This window comes from Meleagris gallopavo, chromosome 21 (assembly GCF_905368555.1).
Source record: "Meleagris gallopavo chromosome 21, MGAL_WU_HG_1.1, whole genome shotgun sequence".
Lineage (NCBI taxonomy): Eukaryota > Metazoa > Chordata > Aves > Galliformes > Phasianidae > Meleagris > Meleagris gallopavo.
Window position 1 is genome coordinate 2,704,165 of NC_139424.1, and position 13,738 is coordinate 2,717,902.

At 50.0% G+C, this 13,738-nt stretch overlaps 1 protein-coding gene across 5 annotated transcripts in view; it reads right to left on the minus strand.

Annotated features, from left to right (window-relative positions):
- GTF2IRD1 (GTF2I repeat domain containing 1) overlaps positions 1 to 13,738 on the minus strand; it is a 50,548-nt gene that overhangs the window by 21,562 nt on the left and 15,248 nt on the right. For 4 of the 5 annotated variants that reach the window (XM_085240732.1, XM_085240730.1, XM_085240729.1 and 1 more), the window contains exons 2-9: positions 13,152 to 13,280; positions 11,235 to 11,376; positions 7,926 to 8,072; positions 4,672 to 4,855; positions 3,209 to 3,519; positions 2,746 to 2,835; positions 1,756 to 1,839; positions 897 to 1,080 (exon numbers count right to left, since the gene is read on the minus strand). In XM_085240732.1, the coding sequence (XP_085096858.1) occupies positions 897 to 1,080; positions 1,756 to 1,839; positions 2,746 to 2,835; positions 3,209 to 3,519; positions 4,672 to 4,855; positions 7,926 to 8,072; positions 11,235 to 11,376; positions 13,152 to 13,274 (1,265 nt within the window). In that variant the 5' untranslated portion in view covers positions 13,275 to 13,280. The remainder of the gene's footprint in view (positions 1 to 896; positions 1,081 to 1,755; positions 1,840 to 2,745; positions 2,836 to 3,208; positions 3,520 to 4,671; positions 4,856 to 7,925; positions 8,073 to 11,234; positions 11,377 to 13,151; positions 13,281 to 13,738) is intronic. The other variant, XM_085240731.1, reaches the window with a different exon arrangement.

The window sequence follows — 13,738 nt, forward strand, 5'->3', positions numbered from 1 at the left end:
CTTCTAATGACTGAGTTTTAGGTTTTATTTATGAATAGGATTAAACTGAATCAAAATAGTCAACTTATTCATTCCCTCAAAAAAAAAAAAAAAAAAAAAAAAAAGCTCTTAGCCTGTTGTGCAACCAAGCAATCTTACAGCATATGCTTTTTAACCAAAGCACTTTTAAATCTCCATATAAGTCATTCTCTTCATTAAATTAACTTATTAAATGAGGTTGTTCGAGGCTGGTCCCAAAAGACGACGGGACCAAAGCAGAAGCTTTCACCCCAGCAGAAAAGCAGTGCCCAGGACACAGCACCCTGCCTGCATGTGAAACATCCTCATGGTGTCTACAACAGGGGATTTCAGATGTCCACAAATGATCACCTCCAAGTACCCAGGGGTGTGCAGTAACTACAGGTGTTTCTCCTCCCAGACACCAAATGACATCTGATAGTTGTGCTCTGATGGAAGGGTCCCAATGCCAATTGAAACGCTGAGTGGGATTTCAGCAGCAATGCCTCACAGCAGGATGACAGGGGCTATGGATGGCCTTACAAAAAGGGAAAGAGAGATGGAAGCTGGGGACTAAAACCCCCTGCTTATCTCCTACACAACAGCTGTTTAAACTCTTTTCCACAAATAAGGATAAAATGAGTTTTGGGTGTAAAACAAACCCTCTGAGCATAGAAGCAACAAACAGAGCTTAAATTCCCAGTTGTGGTGATGGCTGTGTCCTCGTGGAGCTCCCAGGGCACCCGACCAGCCAAAGATGTGCTGAGAGAGCCAAACCATGAGCCAAATGTGCTGTAACTGCCCCGTTCACGTTAAACATACCAAGCTAACCCCAAGACACTTCATCCAGTGCAGTCCCTTCCTGCCAGTGGCAGCTCCTGCAGAGGATGGCCACTCACCTTTTGATGACAAAATGGATGTTGTGCCTCTCCTCCAGTATCCGCTTGAGTTTGGGGACGCCGTAGGTGCAAGGTCTTTTGAAGGGTATTTTGTCAGGGATGCCAATGATTTCCACTGCCTCGGGGTCGCACGCGATCTTCCGGTATGGGACAGGGACCATGTGGTCTAACCCCAGGGCTTCAGCTGCAAGGTGAAAGGTTTTCACTCAAACACACACTCTTCCTTTGAGGAATGATAAAAATGAAGGTGAACTCAAGGTGGTCTGAAAAGCAGAGCGTGTGTTGTCTTATCTACTGCTTCTTCCCCAGCAGGTCTCAGCCACGCAGCTCATATCTCAGTTATCACTTCATAGCCCACACATAACTCCTGTATAACTCCCAACTTATATCCCAGGTAACAGCCCACAGCCCATCCAGAGCCACATCCTAACCCTATGGAGATGTAACCCCAAAGCACCTTGCCATGGTCAGCATCATAAGCAGCACAAGCAGGAAAAAAAAGCACTTGGAACAGCAACGATTTTCCTTTTTTTTCTGCCACATTAATTTAATATGGCTGCACACCATTGCTCCCCTTTGCCTGCAGTGCTGGTGGGCACTGACCTGGCCATGCCATGCTCCACACCAGGCCAATTTATGGCTGAGTTATAAATTCCTCAACAGGGGAGGCTCCAAATGGAAATATTGACATAACCTTCAACAGACACCCAGACAGGGAGCTGCTGGGCTAAATGTGTTAAGAAGGGAGCTCTAGCATATGGCTCCTGCTGCTGTGTTAGGGAACAAAAATGATTGCTATATAATGATATGCAAACCACAAGCACTGCAGATGCATAATGGGATATTAACTCCTACTCACCATATCTGCTGTTAAACAGAATTTGCACGCACTCCCTAAGGGTGTTGATATCTTCAGTTTCTTTTATAAAACTGTCCCACTTATCTATCAAAACAAAATATAAGAAATAAGGAACTTCCATATGGTTCATACACAGCAGATGCACTTTTCTCGTGCAAAGCGTTGAGAACGAGGAACGAGACTTTGTTGCTTTAAAAATAATTATTTCCCCCTTCCAAAGCAGATTCTGCCAGGTTGGCAGATAAGGTCTGGGCTTCCCCATCCTCAGCCTGGAGCACGCTCTGCTGCAGCTGTGCACGTGCACAGCAGATTCCTGAGGAATGACCCCATAAAACATTTCAGCCCTGAAATGAAAGACCCTCCTGGACAGAGCTAGCTCCACCTGAAGCAAACCTCTGAAAGCAATGGTAGTTTCACCAAGGAGCTTTTCCCATACATTCTCTTTCCCAACTTTCCCACTCCTAAAGCAGAAAGGTGAGGGTTTTGGTGCAAACATGTCAGCATTTCTAGGCTGCACATCCCTGGGGTGGGGTTAGGTGGGGATGTGGCAGTCTCCTCCTCCCACCAATCCCCTCTGGGCACCACTGGCACAGTCAGATTGGGGTGAGAGGGTTCCACTTGTTTCGAAACCGCATAAAACTTTCAGCTCGGGAAAACGACCTCACCCGAGCCGTGCCCTGCTTCCCCATCAGGACTGGGACTCCCCAGTGTCATCTGTGTGGTGGCCTAACTGGTGCCTCCAGGTGGGGAAACCTTTCCCAGAGAGGTGCAGGATCACAGAATGCCTTGAGTTGAAAGGGACCATTAAAGGTCATCTGACCCAACTCCCCTGCAATGAACAGGGTCAGCTAGATCAGGTGCTTAGAGCCCCATCCAGCCAGACCTCGAGTGTCTCGAGGGATGGGGCATCCACTACCAACTCTGGGCAACCTGTGCCAGTACTTCATTACACTTACTGTAAAAAAAAAACCTCCACGGTGGGACACCGACCTGTCTTGTCATGGACAATGGAGAAGAGGATGCGCTTGGATGAGTGCACGTTCTGGATGAGAGGACCCCCAGAGACAGCTGATTTCTGTCCTGGACACAAGGGAAGATGAGAAAGCGATGTTAAGAGCCCCAGAGGGGCTTAGGGCACCTCAGCAAGCTCCTGGGTGTCTGCTGGTGATACCAGCCCGGGGCTAGGCATCTGTGACACATCCCTCACCCCCTTCATCCACCCAACCCCCAAAAGCAAAGCACATCCATAGCACAGAGGCACCCAATGCAATGCTGGGGCAGCACTGCAGGGCCTCCTCATCTCTGTGAGGGCTGCACAGCCCCAGGGCCAATATAGTGTCCAGCTTCCAGCCCCAGCCCGCTGGCCCCATACGCCCGGCCCCGAATGTTTCCCTCTCAGCTCCATGGGGCTTTGCACCAGGCCCTCGTCTGCGAGCAAACTCGAGGCTATTACCACAGCAGTCGCTGTACTCCTGTGAGGAAGGCACCTTCAGCTCTCCCGAGGGCCTGGGCAGCAGCACCTCACTGGCCACGGTCGCCCCGTGCAGACCGGAGGACACCTCCTGCTTTAGGTCCATGGCGATCTGCGTAGGCAGCGAGACACCATATAAAAAATTGGTCACGGCTACGGCGGGGGGAGCGTCCTGGCCAGAGGGTTTGGCCATGTGGCTGTTGGCACCGGGGTCTCGGCTGCCCTTGGGCACGAGGGAGGTACAAGTCAACTCTACGCTAGGGTTCGGCTCTCTGCTGGGCTCATCCGCCGGCCTGAAGGGAAGAAAAGGAGAAAAAGAGGAGAAAACAGGTTCTGCTGGGTCTGTGGCACTGCTGGAGACCTGAGAGTCGAGCACCACGGCCTGCGTGTGCTGGGAGCTGCCACCAAAACCTTGTGCCTTGGAAGGGGAAAGCTGCTCAAGGCAAGGGTGCACAGAGCTCAAATCGATGGGGACAGTGGCTCCAGGCAGTGAGTTGGGTGCCTATGGAAGTCGATCGCATCCTCTGCCAATGTTCAGGCTGGATGTGAGCAGGAAAAATAAGCCGTATGAACAAAGATATGGAAGGGGAAAGGAGAGCCTACAAATGGGCCGTGCCCAAGAGGATGGGACCCGCTGCACTTAAATCCTTTTTGCTCAGGGTTTCAGAAATGACAGCAGATACCCAACCCTCTATAGCTTCTTTGGGAACCTGCACCATCTTCTCCTTTAAGCAGAACAGGTTAGCTTATGGCAGTGCATAATGCTTATGGCTTTGGCAAAGCCATCCAGTCCCATAGCCTGGTGTGCTTAGGAATAAAACAATTTGTGAGACTGTAACCAAGTGTCTGAGCTGTGCCTTTCTCAGCACTGCGGCCTCACGGCACTCTCACCAGGGACCTCAATCAGCCCAAGGATGCGTTTCGTACCTAGGAAGTGCACATGCTTCACATGAGACAGGCAGCCACGGCTTCACTGAACGGCTCAAATTCTGCGTGTCCTACTTTTAGCCATCTCAGCCTGATTTTCCAGAAGTGCTGAGCCTTCAAAGGAGGTATTTGTTAGTGCTCAGCATTTCTCTGAATGATCCAAGGTGCCTCAAGTCAGGCGAGCTCAGAGCATCTAAAACCAACAAGTCACTTGTGAAAACACGGCCATGGCAACCGGGGGACCTCACCCTGCTGTCCCCCATCTCCCTCATCCTCTGGCACAGAAACACATTTCAGCCTAGAAAGGAGCTTGCGACATTTACACTGAAAATCTCTTTGGAGACGAGAAAGCACTGAGTGTACTGCAGCCGAGATGCTGGCAGAGCGGCACAAACACTGCAGTTAACCTTGTGCACTGCCACATGCTCGTAACAGCAGCTCCACGCACAGCAGTGTGATCAGAGCCAACGGGCCAAGGGTTCAGCCTCCTCCAGCCCCTCCAGGATCCCTGCAGTTACCTTTTTAGCCTGAAGCGGATGCTGTGGCTGTGCTCTAAAATGGCCATCAGGGACTTCACGTCGTACTCCATGGGTTTTTTGAAGCTGATCCCCTCGGGCAAGCCGGCCACCGCCAGCAGTCCCGGCTCCTTCAGGAAGCGTTCGTAGGGCAAAGGGACCACGCTGCTCTTCCCAACTGCTTCACCTGGGGAAAGGGCACAGTTACACAGAGCGGGGACCCCCGGCCCCCCAGGCAGTGCTTGAGGAGCAAACCCAAAGCAGGACTGCAGGCACCGCCGTGCAGAGCCTGATGGAGACACTGTGAGAAGCAAGCAGTCTGTTGCTTAGCCTTGAAGGATCTTCAAGCTCTTTCTAAGCACTGAGGTCTCCTTGTGGAGGTGGCATTGTGAAATCCTCAATTAGGGTCGCTTGGTGTGAGCCCACCTCCCAGGGACCCCAGAGCCGTGCCAGCAAGGGGTGTGTGCTGACAAAGGAGATGTGTCATCCTCAGCTCGCGTGGGTTTTCATCTTATGTTTACTGAAATATTCTGCATATCTTACTGTCAGTACTTTTTCTTTACCTCTTGGGAAAAGAAAAGCACTATGATCCCCACTGCTGTGAAGCAGCCTTCGCTTACAAGGAAAGAGAAGAAAATCCCCCAAAGTTCCCTCTGTTCCATGATTTGGAGGCAGAGTGAACACAGACACTTCTGCCCACCCATTTCCCTTCAGCAGCCCCATAGTCCCACGAAGTTCAGGGCTGGCACGAGGCACCTCTATACCTTTGATAACCAAACATCCCCATACAGCCAGGAGCACACGGCTTCCCCTTCCCTGGCAGCACAGGATGACCACAGAGCATCGCTGAGATGCAGAGATCAGCTAAAAGGACTAAAGAGGCCCTGTGCCCACATCTGGGATGGCCAAGGTAGCATGAATCTCAGAGAAGATAGAAAACCAGGCTCTGCCAAAGCATTTTGGGGGAATTTGCCAATTCCCTTGAGCTGCTCTGTCCTGAGCAATTCCTTTGGACGCCAACCCAACTGGCTGCAGCCACTAAGCCCGGTGCTTGAAGCACAAAGCAAAAGAAACAGCCGTGCATGAATGTGACCTGTCTGGCAAAGCAGTGCCCAGATGCAAAATATCTGGCTGCATGGCATGGTTTCACTCCTCAGCTCCTGTCCCATGGGATCTCCATCCATGCCCCAGCACTGTGGTCAGGAGTAGAGGACACTATGGGACATTTAAATAGTGATTCTCCTTAAAATCTTCTGTTTTTTTTTTCTCTCTCTCTCTCTCAAAAAAAAAAAAAAAAAAAAGGCACACAAAAGATCTGACAGAAACCCTGGAAATCCTATGGCACTGTCAGCAAGTCCTTATTAAAAGTGATTTCTTCAACATGTTCTTTGAAGCAACGCATGATAACTAATGATGTGTGACTCGCACAAGCCATCAAGGTTCCTTATAGCTGGGCTGGATAATATTTTAATTAAGCCAATAACAGAAGTTTCAAACCAAACCTTTGAACCACAACACTGCAAGAAGACTTTCTGCAGGCTCAGATGGCACTGCTGCCTCGATGCGCCGGCGTTAGCAGCTTTTCACCTCCCACCATCTTTGCTATGGGAGGAGGACGATGCCCAAGCGGCCCCTTATCAACCCAGCACTCAACAACTCCCTGAACACATTTTTATGGGGAGCGTGTTCCTGTCAAAGTGACCTTCACCAAGCCTTGTGCTGCCACGCTGAGGCTCACGGTTTAGCTAAAGAGAGACAATAATCATCATTAATGCCTGTTTAATAGAAGCTGGCGGTAATCAGTCATCCTGTTGGTGCGGAGATTACCCGGCTCTGGAGGGAATATGCCATCTTTTTGACTGAGCATTCTCTAAGATTTTTGTTTCCAATCCCTGTTGATGGGAAGCAACTGAAAGGATAAGAAAATTAAAAAAAAAAAAAAAAAAAGAAGGAAAAGAGATAACTCCTAATTTCCAACAGCCCTGTCGGTATTGGAAACAAAATCCCCCTGGGGCACCTACTGCTTCTCCCTGATCAACCAGGAGAGGCTTTACTCTGGGACCAGCCTGGGGATGCAGTGCAGCACCGCAGGAGCTCTTCTGCTGGGAGATGCATCCTGCAAGTCAGGCACTGCATTAAACCCACACACGTCCTCCACACCACAAACAGCATCTCCAGCCTTATCCTAACACACAGGCCATCTAGTTCATCCAGCCCCATGCAAATGAGCCCCGATAAAACTTACATAATCTAAATACCTAATTATATAAAAGAATAATTCTTGTATTCCCCGTTGGCTTTACAGCCTGCAGCAGGAAAACACAGCCTGCAGTTCTAACCCGAGCAGCCCCAGCTCATCCGCTTGGCTTTCTGTATTCCCTTCTCCTCGTGACTTGGGATGAGCTCTCAAAGGCAGCAAGAGGATTTGATTACCCCCTTTAATGGGAATATCACATCCAAGCCCTTTAAGTGGTTTCAGAAAACCTCCACTTCCGATCCCAACTCCTCTGCCCCAGGGGAAGCAATGCTGCCTCCCCTCCACCTCCAAAGCCTGCGCTGCGTGCTTCAAACAAACAGCAGCAATGCTGTGTGCAGGTGGGAGTGGGCACTGAAACGTGGAGCTGCACCACAACCAGGAGTCCTACAAGTGCTCCCCAGTGTGGACCCGGAGGGGATGTTCTGAGTGCAGAAGGAGCGCTGCCACAGCTCCAGCATCCACAGCTTGGGCCCAGAGGGAGCCCTGCAACCCACCAGGCAACGTAGCAGCAGCCATATGGTCATCTACATTTTAATTGCAGGAGCTTTATTGCTGGGGATGATGCATGTGTTGGAATGGCACCAGCTTGTCTCTCAGAGCTGAGAAAATCATCTTTCTGCTTTTAAGCAGAGCTGCCATGGAAAGGGGAGAGCGAGGTGCAGAGCCTGGGACACCTGTGAAGTGCTGTATGGGCAGCACTCGGGATGAGGGTGCATTTGAGGACCCCACTTAGCCCACAGCAGAGGCTTCAGCTGGCCAGGGAGCTGCAGGGTGCTCCCCCCAAGCACACAGTGCTACCCATTTGGGGTACAGCCCCTTTCACTGCAAAGGGACAAGGCAGTGACTGGACCTGCTCCCAGCACAGCGCTGACCCCACGCAGGAGCAGGGCCTGCTGTTCTGGGTGCCAGTGGTCCCAAAGCCACAAGGTGGGCTGGTGCTGGCAGTGCAGCGAGCCCCAGGGCCGTCCAAATCCCCAGATGGAATTGTGAAGGTTCTTACTATAAAGCACATCAAACACTTCCTCTACCATCTTCCTGAGGAGGTACACGTCTGATCCCTGGTCCGGGGAGACCCTGAGCATGCTTCGCCCGCACTCCTTTGCCTTCTTCTGTGCCTCTGCGTCCTGCTCCCTCCGCTGCTGGACTCCTGGAACAAAACAGGAGATGCTGCAGTGGGAGAAGGTTCAGTGGACAACGTTGCCAGCAACTTTGATTGTACGAAACCATGAAACAGGCCGGCCAACATCAACAGCTCATCACACAGCCTGTCCATGCAAGACCGAGACCCACAGCTGCCAGACTCCGGTGTCAGCAAAGTCCTTTAAGATGCATGGGGACAGGCAGCACTGCCATGGTGCACCCCAGCGAGCCGTGGGCATGCTCAGCTCACACGTACCCCCCTCACTCCTGTTTTACACACTCAGCTGCACTGACACCATTGTGATTAATTGGCCAGCGCGCTTCTTTTCTCTGGTTTCAATCTGCTTAGCCTTCAATCTCTCCGAAAGAGAAAATCCGCCTTTCTCAGAGGCTTTTTTACCCTTCAGCGTCACATAACTTGGTAATACCAGCTATTTCCTGCTAATTTCCCCCATTAAACCTCAAATAAAGCATATCTTCAGCAACGACTTCCTCGCGTCTCTAAATGCACAGAAAATTAAACACTACAAGTGCATTATTGCCATTCCAGCTAAACCGATTCACCAGGGATTTTCAGTGGCAAAGGACTAATTCCTTCATCATCCTCGACAGGCTCTCACCAGCCATCCAACCTGGCTGCTGCTCACAGAGGGCTCAGCCATCCTTCCTGGCACAGGGGGACAGCAGAAGCAGCCCAGCACTAAGGGCAGGTGAGCTGGCACGGTTTATACTGATATCCAGAAGGACAGACTTAGAGTAAATCATAAGAACTAAAAAAGTCCTTGCTCTGCCACTGCTGGACGGCTTCTGAGAGATTGCTGATGGTCTCATGGTTAGGGCAGGATGAAGGATTTAGTGGCACCACGCTGCCTGTCCCCCTGCAGACCTGCTCCCTGAGATGTCCCCAGGTGAGTGGAGAACATGGGGATATTCAGCATCCCTGTGCCACCCCCATGCTGTCCCTTATTGTCCTTGCACTTGTTGACTTGAGTAGTGACCATGCCTTCTACTCCAGAGCCTTTAATAATTGTTTTTAAGGTGCTGGAAGGTTTGGTGGTAAAGACAACAGCAGGAAGGAGACCCCGAGTATCCTACAAAAGTGGTGAAATTCACTCAAACTCACACCCTTCTAAGACTCTCCCTCCCATCTGAGTGCAAACTCGCCTCCAATAACATCCATCTTTATAACTGTCGAGTCCCACCGTGCGTCAGGAAAGGCTGAGCCAGAGCTCCAGATAAAGGAGAGATCCAAGTGAGGTCTGTGTGCCCGGAGGAGCAGCTCGGCAGATAAGAGCCTTCTTACATCTCCCAGTGATGTCTGGTTTAGATTATTTCAGATCCTTTCTAAGGGGGCAGCTAGCCTATAAATCAGAGGCATTTCCAGGGATGCTTTACGATGCATGCCAGTTGTAAGAGCTTTATGTAGTGGAGCTGAGCCTCGGCCATTTATAATTCAAGACAGAGTTATCACGTTTCACCCTGTCTCGACTATCAGCCGCTTTGTTACAAACCCCACAGTCAGAATCTCATGCTTTGTACCAGATGTTAGAACTCCACTTCCACAAAGGTGTAAATTAAACCAAAGGCGAGGGGAGCTTCAATTCGATGCCGATGGCAACTGACCAGAATCTATGTGAATGTATTACTAAAAGTGAGACGTCCATGCAGTCATCAGCTAATGGGAGCTGCAGGGCCTCACAGCTGGCATCTCATAGAATCATAAAGGTTGGAAAAGACCTCTATGATCATCCAGCCCAACCACCAACCCATCCCCACCATACCACTGACCACATCCCTCAGCACTGCATCTCTGCGGCTCTTAAACACCTCCAGGGACGGTGACTCCACCACCACTCTGGGCAGCCTGTGCCAAAATCTGTAAGGCTCAGCTCCATTACGCTCACTGTCCTGCTGTTGTTGACAACTATGTTCCTCTCCTGCCTTCTTTTCACAGTGGGAAGAACCTTTCCCAAAATGCCACCGTTCAAAAAAAAAACAACCTGCCTACAAAACAAAACACATCGAGCTGGAGAATAACTGCAGACAGCTTTCCTAGCCCCAAATAGAGTGGAAGAAATGCCAGCCTCCCATCTGCAGCGCGATGGAGGAGTGGGGTCAGTAGGGCTGAGATGCTCAGGGATGCGGTGCTGCAAAGCTGAGCGCTGCAGGCGAGCCTTGTGCTTCACCCAGCACATGTGCAACGAATCAGCCAAGCAGACAGTGACCCTGGCAGCTTTACAGCACTCATGTTTTCACTACAATGAACCGCTCTTGAACAATTTCTCCAACGGATTAAGCACAAATATGGTTTTCATCAACACCAGGCCATGCGTGCACACATATGTGGGTTGCTGTCCTCACCACTGTCCCACCAGGTGTGGTGGCCCTCCTGCAGATTGGCTCAGGGCCACCTCCCCCCACCCTGGGGCTCACCAGCAGCACCAGAACCCCACCCCTACTCCTGCAGGGAGCCACGAGAAAGCTCCAGCTGTGTGGAGGGATGAAGCCATCCCAAAATGCAAGTGTGCAGGTTGGGGTGTGTTAATTGGTGGCACCTAGAACATTGTGGCTGTTGCTTGAGATACACATGGAATGGGATATCCCACGGAATGAAGATTCCCATTGGCCTCAAAAATCCAACCAGTGCTTCCAGCTCTCCAAATCTGCTCCCGTCATTCCAAAAGCCAATAAAAGCCTTGGCTCCAGGCTGATCCCCTAGGAGAACTTAATTCTGTTAATTCCCTCAGACTTCCTCCTGCTCACAGATGGCCATGCCACAAACCTCACCGACCAAAGGATGCAAAGGGGTCGGGACACACGATGCCCTCCATGGAAAAGGCTTCCATCTGCCCCACCACCCCCAGCCCCAGCCTCGTCATGCAACTTTGGGGTCATGAACTAATGGAGCACCAAGTTCCATGCCGGAGGAAATCCATTCAGGGCGTTTGGAACTGAATGATCTTTAAAGTCCTGACCAATTCAAGGCACTCTATGATTCTGCAGTTCTAAGAGTCTGTGATTCCATGAATCTGTGATTTCATTCTGCCAAGCCCAACAAACACCACACGCAGAGCCATGCCACCTATAACCTGCCCACCCTCAACCACACAACGAACGAACCCGAGCGCGTCATACAGGCAGACAAGCTCAAATCACCCAAGATACTCACGGCAGAACTTCTGGAAATCAGCCTGCAGCTCCTTCCTGGCACTGAGGAAGACTCTGCCCTTCTCAGTGCCCAGCACAAAGGTGTTCTCATCATGCACAGCAATGCAGGCCACCTCGGCGTTCAGCTTGGACAGCGCGGAGCACTGCAGAGATGTGAGTGGGTTAGAGCTCAAGCACTGCCTTGCATCAGCCACCCGTGGCCATCTCCCCATCATAAGCAATGTTTTAGATCAGAATTTCATGGGTTTTACAGCACTCCCTACACCACAAATACTTTGACAACTTTACAATGCCAAAAAGGCTCAGATATGCAAAAAGAAGCTTGTTTTATTGGTAAACATGTGACTTCTATTCCTTCCCTCCCCGAAATAACAATTTTATACTATTTCTTTAAAAGAAAACATTCCTGCATAGAACAAAGAAACAACAATTTGTGGTTTTCCACCAGCCCTAATAAAATAAGGAGCACAAGAATCTTATTTCAGCTACAGAACACTAATATGGTCAAAGTCTGGATTAGTCGAGTGATTCTTCTTGTACAGTTATGCAAAACATTAAAGAGATGGAAAAGACTTCCTCCATTAATCCATTTTATGTAATATGTCCTTCCTGCTATACATAACACATGTATACACATTTTCATTATTGTTTTTCATTGTAATTGTTACACAGTGCCTGCAGCCTGGGTCCCATTCCCATGGCCACAGCTCTGCCATGGCACCATCCAAAGCTCACAATGTAAATGGGGATTTTCCCACTTTCATCCTTCAGTGATGACAAAAATTGAGCGCAGGTGACCCAAAGCACACCAGGTGAGCTGAGGATGGAGCAGGAAAGCTGCTGCCCACGGACCAAACCCCATTGCAGCCACCGCCTTCTTCCAGCTCCCCTGCACACGATTTTCATTTGGTTGGGCTTAAAGCAAACTCTGTTTGGTCATTTTCCCTCCTGCTGAGCTTCCTCAAGAAGGGAGTATTTCATTACATCACCAAAACATGTATTTTTAAGAAGCCTCCTTTCAAGAACCCGGCAATAATTTGGAATATTTTGATCAAGAAACTCAACGTGCGGAAAAGAAATATTAAACCAACTGTGAGAAGGGAGGTTCAGAGGCAGCAGAACAACGGGCATTCATTAAGAAGCCCAACTACGACAGCACGGTTTGCTGTAGATGATGGCATAGACACACATCAAAGCCATCAGGCTGTGTCAGCTCCAGGGAACCTGCTCTTTAGTGGGGTGACAGTGGTCAAAAGAAAGGAAATTGCTATCTGGGGAAAAATGCCTTCCTGGTGGAGATGAAGATGCTTTCAAGATGAATACATCGAGCACTTGGCTTGAAAAGGGAGGGCTGTTGAGCACATTGCTTTCCATTAGATATTTGTTGCTACACATGCACCTTCTCTTCTCGATCACATTCACAGTTAAAAATCAGATTAGCTCTGGTCCATGAGAATTAATCCCAACAGTTATCTTGTTTATGTAAGCACGCCTGACTTATGCAAGGTTTCCACTGGGAATTCTACGTCAAAAGATATGAAAGTTATTTTCTTTGTTCTGCCAGATAAAAGCCATTGTTCTCCTGTTGTGTAAAAGTGCACGGTAACATCGGTAAAACATCAAGTAAAAAACCCAACCAGCCCCTACATTCAGTTGATACCGACATAAATATTAATGGGGAACACTGCAGAGCTGAGATGAGCACGGGCTGATCCAAGCAGGGCTGTCAGAATGTGATGAACTCAACATCCCTCAGCACAGCCCTTTTAATGGGAGCTCAATGAGGTGAGGGGTGGTTTTGTTGGGGGTATGGAGGCTTTCCCCACTTTGGGCTCTAATGTCAGCCCTGCTCAGGCTGCAGCAATGTCTTCAGCAGCTGGGAACGGGCACAGGGATGGAGAGGAGTGGGGACCCTTACCATGGAGTCTAAGGCAGACACTAAGCTGGTGATGATTTCATCTTTCTGGGGAAAAACCATATTCCACTGCTCAGGTCTGGAGCTGCCGAGGGTCACATCTACAGGCCTCCCTGCCAGTGCCATATTCACCTGAAAATAAGATAAAAAAATTGCAATGCTGTTACTGATAGGAGCAAAAAAGAATGATGAAATCCATCCCCCAAGAAAAAAAAAAAAAAAGAAATTGTCTTTTTAGCAAGCACTCAGCACACCATCAGTGCTGCTGGGTCCCTCCTGCATCACGGACAGCACCATGGCACCCGGCCCCAGCACAGACACCGAGCACACGAGTGGGCAGAAGCAAGAGGAAAAGCAGAAAACCAAAGGCGTGTGGAAGACACCCACGTACAAATTAGCTCAGCCCTGCCAGGAGCAGAACAGACAACCACGAGTGCTGCCAAGCTGTAAGCAAAGCCTGGCGCCGATGCCACGCATCCCAACAGCGCCAGTGGGGACTCATCCCTGGGCAGGTGCCACCCAGGTGGGACACCCCAAGCAGAGCTGTGCCATGTGGGAGAAGTGACACCAAGCAGCACTGGGTGACATAT